This window comes from Carcharodon carcharias, chromosome 16 (genome assembly GCF_017639515.1).
Source record: "Carcharodon carcharias isolate sCarCar2 chromosome 16, sCarCar2.pri, whole genome shotgun sequence".
NCBI classification, from domain to species: domain Eukaryota; kingdom Metazoa; phylum Chordata; class Chondrichthyes; order Lamniformes; family Lamnidae; genus Carcharodon; species Carcharodon carcharias.
Genome location: NC_054482.1, coordinates 89,467,408 through 89,486,830, shown reverse-complemented (window position 1 = coordinate 89,486,830; position 19,423 = coordinate 89,467,408). Strand labels below are relative to the sequence as shown.

At 43.3% G+C, this 19,423-nt stretch overlaps 1 protein-coding gene across 3 annotated transcripts in view; it reads left to right on the top strand.

Moving 5' to 3' along the window:
- rad54l (RAD54 like) overlaps window positions 1-19,423 on the top strand; it is a 53,955-nt gene that overhangs the window by 23,653 nt on the left and 10,879 nt on the right. For all 3 annotated transcript variants that reach the window (XM_041208871.1, XM_041208873.1, XM_041208872.1), the window contains 7 exons: window positions 221-345; window positions 5,496-5,646; window positions 5,893-6,019; window positions 6,687-6,761; window positions 8,084-8,223; window positions 14,671-14,781; window positions 18,699-18,822. In XM_041208871.1, the coding sequence (XP_041064805.1) occupies window positions 221-345; window positions 5,496-5,646; window positions 5,893-6,019; window positions 6,687-6,761; window positions 8,084-8,223; window positions 14,671-14,781; window positions 18,699-18,822 (853 nt within the window). The remainder of the gene's footprint in view (window positions 1-220; window positions 346-5,495; window positions 5,647-5,892; window positions 6,020-6,686; window positions 6,762-8,083; window positions 8,224-14,670; window positions 14,782-18,698; window positions 18,823-19,423) is intronic.

Below are 19,423 nucleotides of genomic sequence, written 5' to 3'. Positions count from 1 at the left end.
GGATAGGATATAAGCAGCAGCAGAGTTTTGGATAAGCTGAAATATACGATTGTCAGCAATTGTAAGAAATTTTAAGGACAGAATGCCATACTGCAGGAGTTACACTAAAACTCATAGTTTGAAAATACCCAAAGTTGACATCTACATTGTAACTTACTGCTTTAGGTAGAAATCTATATACTGACTGATTTATTTCATTGTCCTTTTCCTCCTTGTACAGCTACGTTCATGAGCCAGCATGGGTTGCGGATCCCAACTCCAATCCTCATAATTTCTTATGAGACATTCCGGCTACACGCTGACGTGCTTTGCAAGGGTGCTGTTGGCTTGGTCATTTGTGATGAGGTAGAATGCCATGTAACTTTGTTTAACCTTCCTGTTATTTTGTATTTTAACTATACTCCTGTTTTCTGTGTGAAATCTGACCAAATTGGGTATATTTGGCGCTGGACCAACTACTTTTGCTTCATATTTTGCTTGGAGTAACTGTGTCTCAGCATGTATATGTGATAGCAGATATTCAATTCACAAGACCACAAAACAATCACAGATGAGGCAAGACTTTTGGCCATCCCGTGAGATTTGATCACCTATTTAATGATCCTCTCCCATTGTAGCATCAAATTTAAATGATTAGTTGGTTTCAGGGTTTTTGCTTCCACTGCTGTGCCTGAAGTTAATTCCACAAACTGATCACTCTTTGAATGAAATAGCATTTCCTGACCTTGGCCCTAAAGTTACGTTTTACTAGTTTGGACTCAGATCCTCTAGTTCTATTCCTATGGGTTAATTTAAAGTAATATTCTGGGTTAAAGCTTTCTATACCCTGAACAATCCTATTTCCTCTATAACTTTACTTTCAGAGACATACTTTCTAGATTGATTGCAAAGAAACAGAAAATCTATGGTGCTGAAGGAGGCCATTCAACACAATGGGCGTAATCGCCCAGATTTGCACTAAGTGCAGTAGTGGGCAGGTAAAATGATGTTCTACCCACCAGTCACAGTGGCAGCTTTTCACACCATTTGTCTCAAACCTGCTGCATTAATTAGGCACGCACAGGAAACACGTCGTTTCCATAGTGGGCGGGCTCTCATTCGCCCACCAATGTCATCACCTTGCCACTTCAGCACGCCAGGTGCCATATTTTAAGTCTAGCCGCATGCACACCTCTCAGTGCTTCCAGCCCACGACTGCTGCAAAGAAGACATGGCCCTGAAAGGCAAAAAGACTGCAGCTCCCAGGTTCAATGACGCATCCCTCGAGCGCCTTTTGAATGCAGTGGAGGTTCACCGTGATGACCTCTGGCTACAGGCTGAGCAGCAACCTCACTAATCCAGCTTGGGAGGCGGTGGCGGCAGTGGTCAGCACCAGTGTCCTTCAACAGAGCACATCACACTGTCTGATCCACACCAGGCGGCGGCAGGGACTTCCCAGGTGTCTGGCACTTGGAGAACAACTGGAAGCCAGAAATTTGCTGAGTCTGAGTCAGATGACGTATCTCTGGACTCGGTCAGTCACAGTTGCTGGAGCTGCAAATGCAAGCTCGGGAGCATCAGGAAGGGATGTCCGCTGCACTCCTCAGATTGCAAGGCACGACGGAGGAGTCTGTCTGCCTTCAGGCTGAGGTGATAGCGCAGGCATGCCAACGCACTGAGGTCAACACTGGTAGGAAGGTGGCCACCATGGAGATCTTGGTCTAGGACGTCGCTGCTGCATGGGCTCAACTCCTTTGCTGCCGCCATAGTTGGTTTCTAATGGTGTGTACGCAAGAAGGGTGTGAGGCAGCTCAATCTCACTCCAGCTACCCCTTATCCTCAAGGAGTCAGCCAGGGGCCCTTAGGCATCCATAGGGAGGACAATCAGCAGGTGGACCCTCTAGGGCCATCCATCCAGGTGACTCTGGGAGTGTCCGGCCCATTCGAATCCCCTCTTCCTGTGACCTCAGCAGCTCCAAATCCATAGGTTGAGGAGGGTGCCACTGCCACACAGCAGGACTCCGAAAGCAGGCCAGAGCCCTCCAAAGGACACCCGCTAAGGTCATCACAGACAGGGTGTAGCAGTCAGCAGACTGCATCTGCCTCCTCTGTGGATGGCCGGGAAGTACCAAGACATAGCGGCAGGGTTGGGAAAGTTAAGAAGCTGTAGCTGCACAGCATGGGTACGGGTGTTAATCACTTGTACATACTGTTAACTATTGTATATAAAGCTCGAAGAATGTCTCCCTGCCTGTGGCTCCTTGTTCTGATGAGCAGTGTTCGTGTCGCTCGGACGTGAAACCTTTCTGCACAAGATAAAGGCAAGTATTTCAGTCCAGGGCCTCTTCCCTGTGCTTTCTGCAGCTTTCAGACCAAAATGATGGTCCAGCCTCACACTCCCTGAACACATTAATGCCTGCACCTCGACGGTGCTTGATATTGCTGCCAAAATGTTGTGGGCAGGCGGCACAGAGTACTGTCATTCTCTCTATTTGCTCTCAGCACCTTTACAGTGCAGCTGACCCCCATCTCTTCAGCATCTGTGACTAGTGATTCTGTGCTGCTGAAGGGGTCAGGTGCTGAAGGCGGACAAAGGATCCGATGCGTTTAAAGTTTCATACTGCATCTCTGTGATATGACCCTGATCACAGAGCGCAAGCGAGCTACCCTTGGCCAGACAGAAGTCAGACACTCTCAGAGACTTTGTGAAGATCTATGGAGTGTCCTCACTGCATGTCGTTGTCGTCCTCCTGCAATTGAGCAACTATTAATGCCTCCACTGCGTCTCCATAACAGGAGCATTATCACAGAGGGTATGTGCGCTGCCATAAGCCAGACTGGAGTCAAACGTTCATAGATGCAATGTGAGGATCTATGGTGTCTCCTCACTGCATGCTGTCATCGTCATCCATAAATCTATGTGCTATGAGGGCCTCCCGAGAGCACCTGCCTCATGTGGCCAGTGCAAGGGCTTCCTCACCCTCATCTCTGTCAGCATCAACCTCATCGGAGGAGACCTCCAGCTCTTCCATTTCCTCCTCAGCCAGCTCCTCTCCCCATTGCAGCACCAGGTTGTATAGGGCCCAGCAGACGATAACGATGTGTGACACCCTCTGTTGACTATATTGCAAGTCTCCGCCATACCGGTCCAGGTACCAGAACGTCATTTTCAGCATCCCAATGATCTGCTCCACCAAGTTGCGAGTTGCAGCATGAGTCGTTATAACTTCGCTCTGCTGTAGTCTGAGGCCACTGCACGGGTGTCATTAGCCACATCCTGGTCCCCAAGAAGCCATCCCTGCAGCTTCTGTGGATCCAGGAAGACGTCAGGGATCTGTGACCAACTGAGAATGTAGGAGTCATGGACACTGCTGGAAACTGTGCAGACCTGCAGGATGCGATTCTGGTGGTTGCACATTCAGCGTAGTTGTGACGGAGATCTGAGCACCACGTGAGTGCAGTCGATGGAACCCTGCACCTGTGGGAAACCGAGATCTTGCACCCTGGTTGTTCTGGTCCCAGGCAAAATGTGCAAAGTTGTGTGCCCTCACAAAGATGGCATCCGTAACCTCATGGATTGTGATATCCCTCAGTGGTCACCTGTGGAGCCCTGAAAGGAGCCGATGGCATAGAAATTGAGGGCTGCAGTGACTTTCACGTCCACTGGAAGTGGATGTCCTCCATGTCCTTGTGGCACCTAATCCTGCAGTAGCTGGCAGATGTGACCGACAAGCGCAGTCTTCGGCGAAACTGGTTCTCACTCATCTGCAGGAATGAAAGGTGGCATTATAGACCCTGGGTCTAGCTAGGTGCTGACCAGAAATGGCTCTTTGGCAGTGTGGGCTGAAGGCCCAGCCAGCCCTTCTTCCAGAGGGTGCTGCTCCTCCCTCTGTGCAGCCAGGCACCTCAGTCACTCTCTTCTCCGTCGTCTTTGCTCTCTGTAAGCCATGAGGCTTACAGTTAGGTCACCAGGCTCCATGATCCTGTTGTACTTCACCTGCAGGATGAAAGAGAGAGATGTGTGGGTTAGCATGTCTGAAGGTCCCTTAACACATCCTGGCTACCATTTAGATGGCCAGAGATTAGTGCGCTGCATGGATGCCAGAAACCCCACCCACCTCCGCCCCACTCCACCCGACCGATTGGTAGCAGCTTTGCCCATTGGACTGCATACTGTGCTCTCAGCTCAGGCACAGTCATTCTCCTAACCTGCTGTGCAAGGCTGCATTGTTAGCTTGAACCATGGGGGAGACTGGTCCAAACCAAGATACTGTGACCAACTCCAGCAGTGACAGCTCCATGGCCAGCTTTAGCAAGGAGATTGTACAACGTGCCCAGTCGTCCAACGGTTGTGCAGTCCACTAAAATGCTCATTACTTTGCAGTCTGTGCCCGAAGGGTGAAAAGCTCTGGAGCACTTGGTGGCACTTTGATGTGTCTGCGTTGCTTGAGTGGGCAGAGATGCTAGAGACCCGATTCCTATCATATCAATGTGGCTGCGCCTGAACTATCTCAGCTGCAGAGGAATGGTCACTTTATACAAGGTGTCTCCAATGTGTGGCTGCTTCCCTTGCCCCCACATGCTCCCGCCACCCTCCCCCCCCCACCTCCCCCCAACCCTCCCTCCCCCAACAACATATCCGACACCAGCGGTTTCGGATGTCTCCAAAGTGAAATTAGCTATCCAGCCTTATCCCAATTTACAGCTCTTGGCCTGTAGCCCTGAAGGTTAGTGCATTTTAATTGCATATCCAATTATTTTTTAAATGCATTAAGATTTCTACCTCTATCAACCCTTCAGGCTTTGAGTTCCAGATCCCCACCACTCTCCTGTGAAAAAAGTCTTCTCAACTCCTCTCTAATCCTTTTATCAGTTACTTTAAATCTATGTCCCTTGGTTATTCAGCTCTCTGTTAAGGCAAACAGATCCTTCCTTTCCACTGTTTCTAGGCCCCTCATAATTTTATACACCGCAATTAAATCTCTCTGTTCCAATGATGTCTGTTTAAACAGCACTTATTCACAACTTGCTTAAGTTCTACCTCTTGCCTACAGATTCAGAACACACTGCATACAAACTGATAATTCACTCTTAACACATGCGACAGTAATGGTTCTTGTATAGCGTGCAGCAAATCCTAATGTTTTGTTTAGGTCTGGTATGCTGTGGGTTGTATGAGATTTATGTGCGTGTGATGCTGTAGATTTTGTAATCTGTGAACTCACCACAGCAGAAGGGCAGATATTTGAGAAGAGCATACAAGATGATGTTAAGGATCTCCAAGGGATATGGTACCTCTGTAATACTCTGCTATGCATATGTGATGTACAGTCCTGTGTGAATTAAATTAAGTGCCTGCTTAGGTGCAATGTATACTCTATACCTTTCACTTTCACCCTGAGTTAAATATTAATTTCTTTAATTTTTTGCAAATTTAAAAAAATTAAAAACATTTTAAAACCAAAAGAGAATTATTGCAAGTGAAAGCTTTCTAAAGTATTCCGTTCACATCATAGGGCCACAGGTTGAAAAATTCAGACAACCAGACATACCAGGCTCTGAACAATCTAAATGCCAAGCGCCGTGTATTGATCTCAGGAACTCCAATCCAGAATGACCTGCTCGAGTACTTCAGCCTTGTACATTTTGTCAATGCAGGAATACTCGGCAAGTATTTATTTACGTTTTATGATTTGCACAGACGTGTTTTGGTTAAAATTGGATCTTTGCGGGCATTTAACGTTGCTGCGGAATTTCTTCTGTAACTAGTTGCTGGTTGCACTCCATAAATGAAATATCAGTTTCTGTATGGCATTCCTTTGTGCAAAAATAATCTAGAATTTTAAGGTTCACTTTGTGGCTATCAAGAGTTAATTCTAAAGCAGATTAGTAATTGTTTAAACCTTTCTTAAGGCACCGCACAGGAATTTAAAAAGCGATTTGAATTGTCCATCTTGAAGGGGCGTGATGCAGCTGCAAGCGAACGTGAAAGACAGCACGGTGAGGAGAAACTAAAAGAGTTAATCAGCATTGTGAATAGGTAAGGGAACAGATAGTTAAGAAAATAAATAGTTGCCAAGAGAATTACTGGTATAATGCCAGAGTAACTCCTAAATCGTATTTTTTGTAATTGTTCTCGGGATGTGGGTAACACTGACAAGATCATAGTTATCGCTCATCCCTCATTGACCTGAGAAGGAGATGATGGGAGAGTTGCAGTTCTTAATGGTCATAGTTCTTAACAATGGTGTTAGGAAGTTTCCTCATTGTGATTCAGTGACAATGAAGGAATGGCAATAAGTATCCAAATATGGCAATAAAAATCCAAATGAAGAATAAGGACTTGAAACTTTAGCTCTGTTTTCTTTCTACACAGATGCTGTTAGGCCTACTGAGTTTTTCCAGCATTTTCTGTTTTTGTTTCAGGTTTCCAGCATTTGCAGTATTTTGCTTTTATCCAAATATGAGTGTTGTGTGTCTTCAAAGGGCACTTGGAGTCAATGGTGTTCTTGTGATATTGCTGCTTTTGTTTTTGTCAGTGATAGAGATCGTATGCTTCATCTTACATTATTCACTTTTTGTGGTTAAAAGTTCCTTCCTTGTTTACATATGAATGACCTTAATTGATAGGTTTGATCTGGGTTAACAAAAAGCGCCTTCACCTGGATTTGTGTTATTTTGTTTTATCTGACAAATCCTCATTTCAGGTGTTTAATTCGAAGGACATCAGATATCCTCTCCAAATACTTGCCAGTGAAGATTGAGCAGATTGTCTGCTGCAGGTAATAATTATCACATTTAGCATTGCATGTGTTTAGTTATAATATGCTTAATCCAGTTCCCTTAATGCATACCAGTTGACCCAATTGTATCAGTTTAAGTCCTTCACATTGACTCAGCATGTCTGAAGCAGGACACAGAATGATATACTCCTTTTTTCCTACTGACAGACAAGTAAACAATATAGTGAGAAGAGGGGTAATGTGTTCTTTATTATGTTGTGATACACAGGTATTCAACTCCTCCTGCATGCAGTTTAGGCTACTGAATCAAGAAAGTTGTATTGGCCTAAGAAGTTGTACAGCACAGATTCACCAGGATGATCCCACAGATTAAAGGATTAAACTGTGAAGAAAAGTTGCATTAATTTGGCTTATATTCCTTTGAATTTAGAAAGTGGAGGGGTGGTCTAATCAAGGTTTTTAAAATGATTCAGGGATTTGATAGCATTGATACAGATACATTATTTCCTGACTGGGGGAATCTAGAACAAGAGGGAATCATCTTAAAATTAGAGCTAGGCTATAAAGGAGAGAAATCAGGAAACACTTCTCCATCCAAAATCTGGAAAATTCGCCCTTCAAAAGTGGTGGATGCTGGGACAATTGAAATGTTTAGGATTGATAAATTTTTGTTTGTTAAGGGTGTCAAGTGATATGGAACAAAGGCAGATAAATGGAGTTGAGATACAAATCACCATGATCTAATTGAATGGCAGTATAGCTTAGAGGGGCTAAATGGCTTACTTTGGTTCCTATGTTCCTCCCATTGAACAAGATCAAGACTGACCTGACTGCATGATGCAACCTTTATTCTTTACTGGTAAACAGGAATAATTTTATGGTAAGCACTGATGTTTGTAAATAATACACTCTTAAAAGGCAAAAATGCTCCAGTGCATTTTTTTTTCTGAAATCTGTCCGGTAACTTCTATTCCCTGAGTATCAAGGAATTATTTCTGTTGAAGGGGAGGATAAAGTTAATTTGAGGAAGCTCAACTCTGCAAATACAATTATTGTGCTAATTGAGCAGGCTTCAGCTGTCATTATTAATGTTCACATTCATCAGTTTTGCAGTTGTAATGGTTTGTCCTGCATGATATATTTTAAATCAAATAATATATAATATGACCTTGGCAACTATAACTAAATTACATTTGTCCAATTGAACATATTTATGTAGATAGATGCTTCTGTCACTGGAGTCTGTTTTCTTTCATACACCCTTGCCTCCCGCAGGGAAGGATAAGAAAGTTAAGTGAATCTGCCCTTCTTCCCCGATGTCCGTCTATAATTTTAATTAAACCTCTGCCTCTTTTCTTCAGACTCACGTCTCTGCAGTCAGAGTTGTACAAGCTGTTCTTAAAACAAGCCAAACCGGCAATAGAAATGGAACAAGCTCACAGTGGGAAAATGAGTGTCTCTTCTCTATCTTCAATTACTTCACTGAAAAAACTTTGTAACCGTGAGTAGTAAAATAATTGGATTTGGATTTGTTGGCCCGTAACTTCCAAGCTCCCCAGTATCGGATTTGGGGATTACCCCAAAGATGCGCTGGGGAATCCCTCTGGCAAATTCCCAGGTAAGGGTTTGCATGGCAATTGCCCAGAAGTGCTAAATTCCTCCAAACAATTGCGCTGTGCTGGGAGCCATTCAAAAATGTGATTTAAATGGCAAACTTCGGATGGTTCTGCTGGGGTATTACCAATAGTTACCTAGAAAAAGTTAGAATTAAAACCTCTTCTAACTTCTGGGTAACTAGTGTAAAGGCCCAGACCGACCCCGCAGGACTCCCCGCCAGAACCCCACAACCGCCACCCTACCACCCCACCCCCGTACACCACCCTCTACAACCCCCAAATCCGATCCACTTACCTTAGACACTTACCTTCTCCCTGGCCTGTCAGTTTCCCTGGCCCTTTAAACTTACTTGCTTTACGGCAGCAAGTGCTGTAAAAAAGTGGGCATGACCTTCTTGAATTTGCTGGAGCTATACTTCATTGGGGCCTGCGAGGATTAATTCAATGCATGCTTCAAGCAGCTTGGGCGAACGGAAATGGCAACGCGATTTTCAAGACAAGGTAAGTACGTATTTACTATTTCTAATTCCTGCAGACTAGCACTTTCCGACGCTAGTCGGAGGTTATGGCCTAATATCTGAAAAGCCAGTTTTCTGAAATAGAAATTTGGCACAGTAACAATTTTTTAAAACTCAAATTTCCTTTTTATTGTGTAACCTAAGTAATAAAAGAGGAGGTTTAAGTGACTCCAACTATAATTTTTGCACTCTAAATTTTATAGCAGAAAGGCTACCCTTTCTGCTTCCAGTCACTAAAGCAGCCTTCTGTCATCATCCTCTGCCTCCTACAACTAAGCCAATTTTGAATCCACCTTATTAAATTACCCTATATCCCATGTGCATTTGCCTTCTTTATATGCCTCCCTGTGGGACCTTGTCAAAGGCTTTGCTGAAATCCAGATAAACTACATCAACTGCACTATCCTCATCTACACACCTGGTCACCTCCTCAAGAATTTCAATCAGATTTGTTAGGCATCGCTTCCCTCTGACAAAGCCATGCTGATTATCCCTTGCCTCTCTAAGTGGAGATAGATGCTCTCCTTCAGAATTTTCTCCAAAAGTTTCCCTACCACTGATAAGCCTAGAGTTCCCTGGCTTAACTCTACAACCCTTCTTAAATACGGAACCACATTAGCTGTTCTCCAGTCTTCTGGCACCTCCCAGAGAGGAATTAAAAATTTGGGTCAGAGCCCCTGCGATCTCTTCCCTTGCCTCCCTCAGCAGTCTGGGACACAAATTATCTGTACCACAGGGATGTGTGCTGGGTCCCCGATTATTCATCATTTATATAAACGACATAGATGACTATGTAGGGGGTAGGATTAGTAAGTTTGCGGATGACACAAAGATTGGCCGGGTGGCTAACAGTGAGATTGTGTCTTGAGCTACAGGAAGATATAGACGGGATGGTCAAATGGGCAGATAAGTGGCAGATGGAATTTAACCCTGAAAAGTGTGAGGTGATACACTTTGGAAGGAGTAATTTGACAAGGAAGTATTCAATGAACAACATGACACTAGGAAGTTCTGAGGAACAAAGGGACCTTGGCGTGTGTCCATAGATCTCCAAAGGCAGAGGGACACGTTATTGGGGTGGTGATAAAAGCATCTGGACACTTGCCTTTATCAGTCGAGGCATAGATTACAAAAGCAGGGAGGTCATGTTGGAGTTGTATAGAACCTTGGTGAGGCCACAGCTGGAGTAGTGTGTGTAGTTCTGGTCGCCACGTTATAGGAAGGATGTGATTGCACTGGAGGGGGTGCAGCGATTCACCAGGATGTTGCCTGAAATGAAACATTTAAGTTATGAAGAGAGGTTGGATAGACTTGGGTTGTTTTCATTGGAGTAGAGAAGACTGAGGGGTGACCTGATCGAGGTGTACAAGATTATGAGGGGCATGGATAGGGTGGATAGGGAGCAGCTGTTCCCCTCAGTTGAAGGGTCAGTCACAAGGGGGCAGGAGGTTTAGAGGGGTATGAGGAAAACTTTTTTACCGAGGGCAGTGACAGTCTGGAATGCACTGCCTGGGAGGGTGGTAGAGGCGGGTTGCCTCACATCCTTTAAAAAGTACCTGAATGAGCACTTGGCACGTCATAGCATTCAAGGCTTAAGGCCAAGTGCTGGGAAATGGGATTAGGTAGGTAGGTCAGGTGGTTTCTCACGTGTCGGTGCAGACTCAATGGGCTGAAGAGCCTTTTCTGCACTGTATGATTCTGTGATTTTGTGAGGGAAGGACAAAATTTCAATTTTGCGGTCCAAGGAAAGAATGAATTATAGTAGGGAACTATACAATGAATATTGATTTCAACACAACAGGCTGTCGAAAAAGCAAATAGGAAGGCATAGCAGCTTAGCAGGAATGAGGGTTCAAAGAATCAGGTCGCCCCTCAGTCTTCTCTGCTCCAACGAAAACAACCCAAGTCTATCCAACCCCTCTTCATAACTTAAATGTTTCATCCCAGGCAACATCCTGGTGAATCTCCTCTGCATGCCCTCCAATGCAATCACATCCTTTCTATAATGTGGCGAGCAGAACTGCACACAGTACTCCAGCTGTGGCCTCACCAAGATTCTATACAACTCCAACATGACCTCCCTACTTTTGTAATCTATGCCTCGATTGATAAAGGCAAGTGTCCAGATGCCTTTTTCACCACCCCGTTAATGTGTCCCTCTGCCTTCAGAGATCATTGGACACACACGCCAAGTTCCTCAGAACTTCCTAGTGCCATGCCGTTCATTGAATACTTCCTTGTCAAATTACTCCTTCCAAAGTGTATCACCTCACACTTTTCAGGGTTAAATTCCATCTGCCACTTATCTGCCCATTTGACCATCCCGTCTATATCTTCCTGTAGCCAAAGACACTCAACCTCACTGTTAACCATCCAGCCAATCTTTGTGTCATCCGCAAACTTACTAATTCTACACCCCACATAGTCATCTATGTCATTTATATAAATGCAAATAATAGGGGACCAACACAGATCCCTGTGGTATGCTACTGGACAGTGGCTTCCAGTCACTAAAGCAGCCTTCTGTCATCACCCTCTGCCTCCTACAACTAAGCCAATTTTGAATCCACCTTATCAAATTACCCTGTATCCCATGTGCATTTGCCTTCTTTATAAGTCTCCCATGTGGGACCTTGTCAAAGGCTTTGCTGAAATCCAGATAAACTACATCAACTGCACTACCCTCACCTACACACCTGGTCACCTCCTCAAAAAATTCAATCAAATTTGTTAGGCATCACCTCCCTCTGACAAAGCCATGCTGACTATCCTTGATCAAATCTTGCCTTTCCAAGTGAAGATAGATACTCTCCTTCAGAACTTTGTCCAATAATTTCCCTACCACTGACGTGAGACTCACTGGCCTGTAGTTCCTTGGCTTATCTCTACAACCCTTCTTAAATAGTGGAACCACATTAGCTGTTCTCCAGTCCTCTTGCACCTCCCCCGTGACCAGAGAGGAATTAAAAATTCTGGTCAGAACCCCTACGATCTCCTCCCTTGCCCCCCTCAGCAGTTCCGGAACGCAAATCATCCAGACCTGGAGATTTGTCCACTTTTAAGCCTGCCAACACCTCCAATACCTTGTCACTCCCTATATCAATTTGCTTAAGAACCTCGCAGTCTCTCTCCCCGAGTTCGATACCTTCATCCTCGTTCACTTGGGTGAAGATGGACGTGAAATATTCATTCAACACTCTAGCTATGTCCTCTGGCTCCATCCATAGATTGTCCCCTTGGTCCCTTACGGGCCCTATTCTTTCCCTGGTTATCCTCTTCCCATTGATACACTTATAGAATATCTTGAGATTTTCCCTACTTTTACCAGGCAGAGCTTTCTCATATCCCCTCTTTGCTCTCCTAATTGCTTTCTTAAGCTCCACGCTGCACTAATATAATTACCCTATTGTTATTGTTTTTACACAAAGGAGCATGATCATTGTAGTGGCAGTGAAATAAAGAGAGTTTGTCATGGATTTTGCTAATTTTGCATGTAGCAAGGTCCCATTTGAACAAAGAACAAAGTACAGCACAGGAACAAGCCCTTCGGCCCTCCAAGCCTGCGCCGATCATATTGCCCGTCAAACTAAAACATTTTGCACTTCTGGGGTCTGTATCCCTCGATTCCCATCCTATTCATTTATTTGTCAAGCTGCCTCTTAAACACCACTATTGTACCTGCTTCCACCACCTTCTCTGGCAGCGAATTCCAGACACTCACTACCCTCTGTGTAAAAAAAACTTGCCCCGCACATCTCCTCTATAGTTTTCTCCTCTCACCTTAAATCTATGTCCCCTAGTAATTGACTCTTCCACCCTGGGAAAAAGCTTCTGACTATCTACTCTGTCCATGCCACTCATAATTTTTTAAACTTCTATCAAGTCCCTCCTCAATCTCCGTTGCTCTAGTGAGAACAATCAGTTTCTCCAACCTCTCCTCATAGCTAATAACCTCCAAACCAGGCAGCATCCTGGTAAACCTCCTCTGCACCCTCTCCAATGCCTCCATATCCTTCTGGTAATGTGGCGACCAGAATTGCATGCAGTATTCCAAGTGTGGCCTAATCAAGGTTCTATACCGCTGCAGAATGACTTCCCAGCTTTTATGCTCGATACCCCTGCCAATGAAGGCAAGCATGCCATATGCCTTCCTGACTACCTTATCCACCTGCGTTGCCACTTTCAGTGACTTGTGGACCTGGACACCCAGATCCCTCCGCCCGTCAGTGCACTTAAGGGTTCTGCCATTTACTGTATAATTCCTACCTGTATTAGACCTTCCAAAATGCATTACCTCATATTTGTCTGGATTAAACACCATCTGCCATTTCTCCACCCAAGTCTCCAACTGATCTATATCCCGTTGTATCCTTTGACAATCCTCTTCACTATCTGCAACTCCTCCAACCTTAGTGTCGTTGGCAAACTTACTAATTAGCCCAGTTACATTTTCCTCCAAATCATTTATGTATACTACAACAAGCAAAGGTCCCAGCACTGATCCTTGCGGAACACCACTAGTCACAGCTCTCCATTCAGAAAAGCACCCTTCCACTGCTACCCTCTGTCTTCTATGACCGAGCCAATTCTGTATCCATCTTGTCAGCTCACCTCTGATCCTGTGTGACTTTACCTTCTGTACCAGTCAGCCATGAGGGACCTTGTCAAAGCCTTACTGAAATCCATGTAGATAACATCCACTGCCTTCCATCATCAATCATCTGTGTCACTTCCTCAAAAAACTCGATCAAGTTAGTGAGGCACGACCTCCCCTTCACAAAACCATGCTGCCTCTCACTAATACGCCCATTTGCTTCCAAATGGTAGTAAATCCTGTCACGAAGAATCTTCTCCAATAATTTCCCTACCACTGACGTAAGGCTCACCAGCCTGTAATTTCCTGGATTATCCCTGCTACCCTTCTTAAACAATGGAACAACATTGGCCATTCTCCAGTCCTCTGGGACCTCACCCAGTAAGGATACAAAGATTTCTGTCAAGGCCCCAGCAATCTCCTCCCTTGCCTCCCTCAGTACTCTGGGGTAGATCCCACCTGGCTCTGGAGACTTATCCACCTTAATATTCTTCAAGACGCCTAACACCTCTTTTTTGATCTCAACATGATCCAGGCTATCTACACACTCTTCCTTAGACAAATCGACTGCTAAGTCCTTCTCTTTGGTGAATATTGATGAGAAGTACTCATTTAGTATCTCTCCCATTTCTTCTGGCTCCACACACAGAATCCCACCTCGGCCCGAGTGGGCCTACCCTTTCCCTGGCTACTCTCTTCCTTTTTACATATGTATAAAAGACCTTGGGATTTTCCTTAATCCTGGTTGCCAATGACTTTTCATGACCCCTTTTAGCCCTCCTGACTCCTTGCTTAAGTTTCTTCCTATTTTCTTTATATTCTCCACGGGCTTCAACTGTTCCCAGCCTTCTAGCCCTTCCGAATGCTTCCTTTTTCCTTTTGACTAATAACTAGTTTTGACTGGTTTGCAAATGTAAAGATTCACAACTGAGGCTGTAAGTGTGTTCTCCTGAAGTTGCTGGGACAGAGTAGAAAGAACAAACTTGCTGTACATCTTCTGGCAACCAGTTGTGTCACAAAGGCCTGGGAGCAGTTTGCCTCAGAAGCTGGTGGAATCTAAAGAATGGGAGAGAAGATAAGCAAAAAGTACAATTGTACAGAAATCAGATTACGATTTTGTGACACTATGGACAAAGTAGATCCAAAATGAATAATTTCTTTACTGTGAGAATCGCTGCTACTTCTGTTTTTCCTAATGCTCTGTATCTTTTTCTGCCCAGACCCGACATTAATCTATGAGAAGTGTGTGGAAGGTGAAGAAGGATTTCAGGGAGCACTAGATCTCTTTCCATCAGGATACAGCACAAAATCTGTGGAACCTCAGTTGTCTGGTAAAACTTTAAGTCGATACCTATTAAATTTAGGCATGGGAACAAAATTTTCTTAACTCAGAAACTGGAAGAAATGTCACATAGCTTTAGCAGCTTCAATCAAATTGAAGTGCATTTCCAGATTTTGATTTGCATAAAGAATTGTCACTCGGACATGCTGTAAAATGTGCATGTAAGGGCATCAGGTGAGGATATGAATTGGGCTTGACAGTCAAGTCCCGTAATTGAATGGATTTTTAGCATTTACTGTCCAGAATAAAGGTTGCTTGGGCAAAGTGCCTGCAGGTGCCCAGAGTTCATAGAACCAATCTGAACATTTTGTGTGTTCTGTCCATTTACTGAGTGCAATAAGGCAGCAGCTGCCTTCCCTGGTGTGGCTGATATTGGTAATCAGCAGCTTTATGAAAGCAGTGTCTGGAAGCAAAGTAATAAGGTATTAGTCAGGTCTCATGAGTGACTCACTGATACAAGACTGGCATAATATATTTTTTCTACATTGTAGAAAAATATTTGCTAATGAATTTTATTGTGTGTGCTTCAGTGCAATGGTCCATCCCAATGCACTGCAGATTAGTGGTGTAATCACTCTCTTGGAAATAAGTTACCGTATATACTCGTGTAAAAGTTGAGTTTCTAAAACTAAATTTTTAGTCAAAAATTACCTGTGTTTACTGAAAATAGTGGGTCCTGCCGTCCTGGGATGAAGGGGTTATCCTATGAGGAAAGGTTGGACATGTTGGGCCTGTACTCATTGGAGTTCAAAAGAATGAGAAGCAATCTTATTGAAACATATAAGATCCTGAGGGGACTTGACAGGGTGGATGCAGAAAGGACATTTCCCCTTGTGGGAGAGACTAGAGCGAGGAGACACAATTTAAAAATAAGGGACCTCCCGTTTAAGATGGTGATGAGAATTTTTTTTTCTCTCTTCCCCAGAGAGTGGTGGAAGCAGGGTCATTGAATACTTTTAAGGCTGAGTTAGATAGATTCTTGATTGACAAGGGAAGCAAAGAGTATAAGGGGTAGACAGGAAGGTAGAGTTGAGGCCACATTCAGATCAGCCATGATTTTATTGAATGGCAGAGCAGACTCGAGGGGCCAAATGGTCTACTCTGCCTAATTCATATGTATGTTCGTATGTAATAGTTTTGCGAGGTTGAAATCCACCGTCTCCTATCGTCTTGCTATCGCAGAGTTGCCAGATTGGATATTGTTCCCACCACCCTGCCCCCAAAAGTAGCACAAAATATTTATAATATTTTTATTATTAAATTTTTATTTATAAATAAATAATAATCTCCGTGGGGGCAGACATTAATTTGTGTACACTAAATTCATCAAAAACAAAAAATCTATATAATTTCATTTTTTTTTCACAGCAGTGAAGAATATTACTTAGCAGAGAGTGCACTGTATTAAAAATCCATAAAAATTATCCTCCTCTTCTTTGTAATCAAATAATATATCCCAATGTGCTTCTTGAATGGTATCATCATATGGATCATCAAAATCATCTTCATCAGCAACCATATCATCATCAGTCATATCATTCCACAAATAATCATTGTCTGCACCATCAAATGCATTGGATATTACACATTTCTTGAATTATTTGATGGCAATCTCTGTTCCGATTTCACCCTAGGCCTCTACAACCCGTTCACACAGGGTTGCTGTCGTGCAGCCCATATGCTTCTTCCCTTGGTGTATGTCTTATCTCCTCCTATAATTTGGTCATTCTACTTTTTTTTTAATGCTATCCTTGAAGAGCTTGTTTAGAGAGACATGCAATAGCTGAACAAAGCTTGTTAGACTAATATCACTGTTTCGCTATCTAATTTCAACAACATCGTCGTCAAGGTGTATCTGAACATGTCTCAGATGAGAAGGCTTCTTCTTTACATAATCCTCCTGGTTGGAAACTCCAAACTTTCCTTAACCATATTTTCAAGCCACCTTTATCTATCCATCCTTTATCATGAATATGGATGACTACCCCTTTTGGGAATTGCTATTTTGGGAGGGTTTTTCTCTTGAATATTGGCTTAAGCTTTGTCCCGTCAGACTTACATGACAGCACAATGTTGAATCTACTCTTTTCAAGGCCAGTTTACTTCACTAACACTATCCAACTTTGCCTACCGCTCAACCAGTTGGCATGTCAAAACTCATGGGAGTCTCATCCATGTTCCCAATATGGGCCAATCTATATTCATTCTTTTGTTGTTTGATTATAAACCAGTGAAATGTGATAAGCCTGTCATCAAGTTCTGCTGGGGGACACTGTGAAATCTTGGTCTTCTGTCACAGTACAAAATTGTTTCTCTTCATAAACCTGGTACACTATCCAGGGCTGGCTTTGAAATCTGCATGGTCTAATTTTCTTGCTTGTTTCAGGGTGAAGATTCAGATAGATACGTGAGAAACTGAGAGTCCATCCTGGTGATTTTCATTGACTTATTTCGCAACTGAGGCAACATGCTAGGCTCCCCTCTGTTAGCACATTTATTTTTAGGCATCTGCCTAAACTGTGTAGAGAACTCCCTCGAACCTCTAACATTCTTCTCTGATATCTTGAATTCTCTAGCTGTTGCACAATTATTTGTCTGCTCTGCAATCTCAATGACTTTAAGTTTGAACTAGGCCGTGTATCTGCTGCACTTTCTTGATACCATGTTGCCATATTGGAGACTGACATGTGCAGACATGAGGAGCTGAACAGCTGCATTTAATTGTGCACTTTTCTCTAATTCTGTCAATGGGTAGGTTTGCACCAGGGCAAGTTTGGCTTCAGCGACGAGCAGGTGGTAAGTATAAAGAGTTCTGATTTTTTTGGCTAAAAGTCGGGAGCCAAGTTATACACAAGATAGGAAAAATGAATAATTTTTTGGGGGGTTGACTTTTACACAAGATCGGTCATTACTCGAGTATATTAGGTGCCTATGTTCACTGGAATGTTAAAAATACTGTTTGTTGCCCAGTCAGAACAAACCTGTGAAGAATGACTTGAGTATTTTACCCTCTGAAATGTTTTCTGGGATTAGTGTCATTGAGACCATCATATCTGTGTCAGTCAAGATTGAAGCTATCTACTGTCATCCCATTGTCATGCTCTTTCCCTGTATCCATTATTTCTTTTCAAGTATTTAACTAATTCCCTCTTCCAGTGTTTGACTCTACTTCAATATCCTTGCAGTGAATTCATAGTCTAGTGACTGCTTTGCATGACAAAGCCCTCCCTTTATGCTTTTAATATTGACCCTAAATGTATCCTCTCTGGTTATTGATTCACCACCTAGTAGAAATAATCTCTGTTTGCTCTCCCAAACTCGTCATGTACTTCGAGCAACTCTGTTAAAACGCCCTCAATTTTCCCTTGCTATAGTTTCTCAATTTGTCCATCGTAACTTGTGTTGAGGGGATGTCCAGCTGCAGCACCTGTATAAAGTAGACATGTTGCTCCTTTAGGATGGCTGATTTTACTGTGGTAGAATTTTATTTTCTGTGACATTTTGTCCTTGGAACATTCATGTGGATCCCACTTACACTGCTCCACTTACTGAATGCTGTACCAGCATGTAGCACAGTCAGAGAAGGTGATGTCCCAGCAGGATGGAATTTTTTATGATGCCCAGCTTCAGAGGCAGACAAAAACCAGTGAGAAAATTTCCTCATGGCTATCTTCAGATAAAGGCCTGCAATAACCAGGTTTCACCTCATTTTCCACTCTGCATGCAGTTACTCCGGGTTACCTCCTAAGTATAACTCTGACCTCAAGGAAATTCAATGTTACAACCGAACAGCTTTCTTGAACAGAATGTGGAATATTTCTTATTTCACAATTAAACCACAGGGTGGAAAATATGCTTTTATAAAATTATTTTAATCCTTACACATTATACTATTTCTTGTTTCAGGCAAGATGCTTACCCTTGATTATATCTTGGCCATGACTCGAAGTACTAGCTCTGACAAGGTGGTACTGGTATCAAACTACACACAGACTCTTGATTTGTTTGAGAAGCTCTGCAGAGACAGGAGGTGAGTTGCGTGACATTGCAAGTAAATAAGTGATGTACTGGAACCCTTTTAATCTCCTACAAAATGTGGATAAGAGAGGAAGAAGCTTTAAATATAGAATTATGTGACTAAATCCTACAAGATATTAGCCATGGTATTCTGAAGACAAAAAATAGCTACATAATTTGGTTATTTGATTTGGCTGAAAATGACAACAGCTGTAAGTCTTGGCTTCTGTGGTTGTAAACCCACAACCTCTGATTCATAGATATGAGAGTTACCAGATTGCTCAGTCGTGCTTCCTCTCTAATGCTACAAAATCATATCAAAAATTCACTTGTGTGTTTGTAATGTCAATCTTTTGAGGGCTGATCCAAAACCCAGTTGCCATGCTAATTCACACCAATCTCGTTCACCCAATGTGCTCCCTAATCTACGGTGGTTCCCAGTCTGGCAACACCTTAATTTTAGAATTCTAATTCTTGTTTTCAAATCCCTCCATGGCCTCACTGCTCCCTAAATCTGTGTTATGACATAGCAGTTGGTAAAGCTGAGTTATTTAAAAATCCCGGAGGGAAACTTCAGATAACTGTCATAACCTATATTTTTATTTTGTATGTTT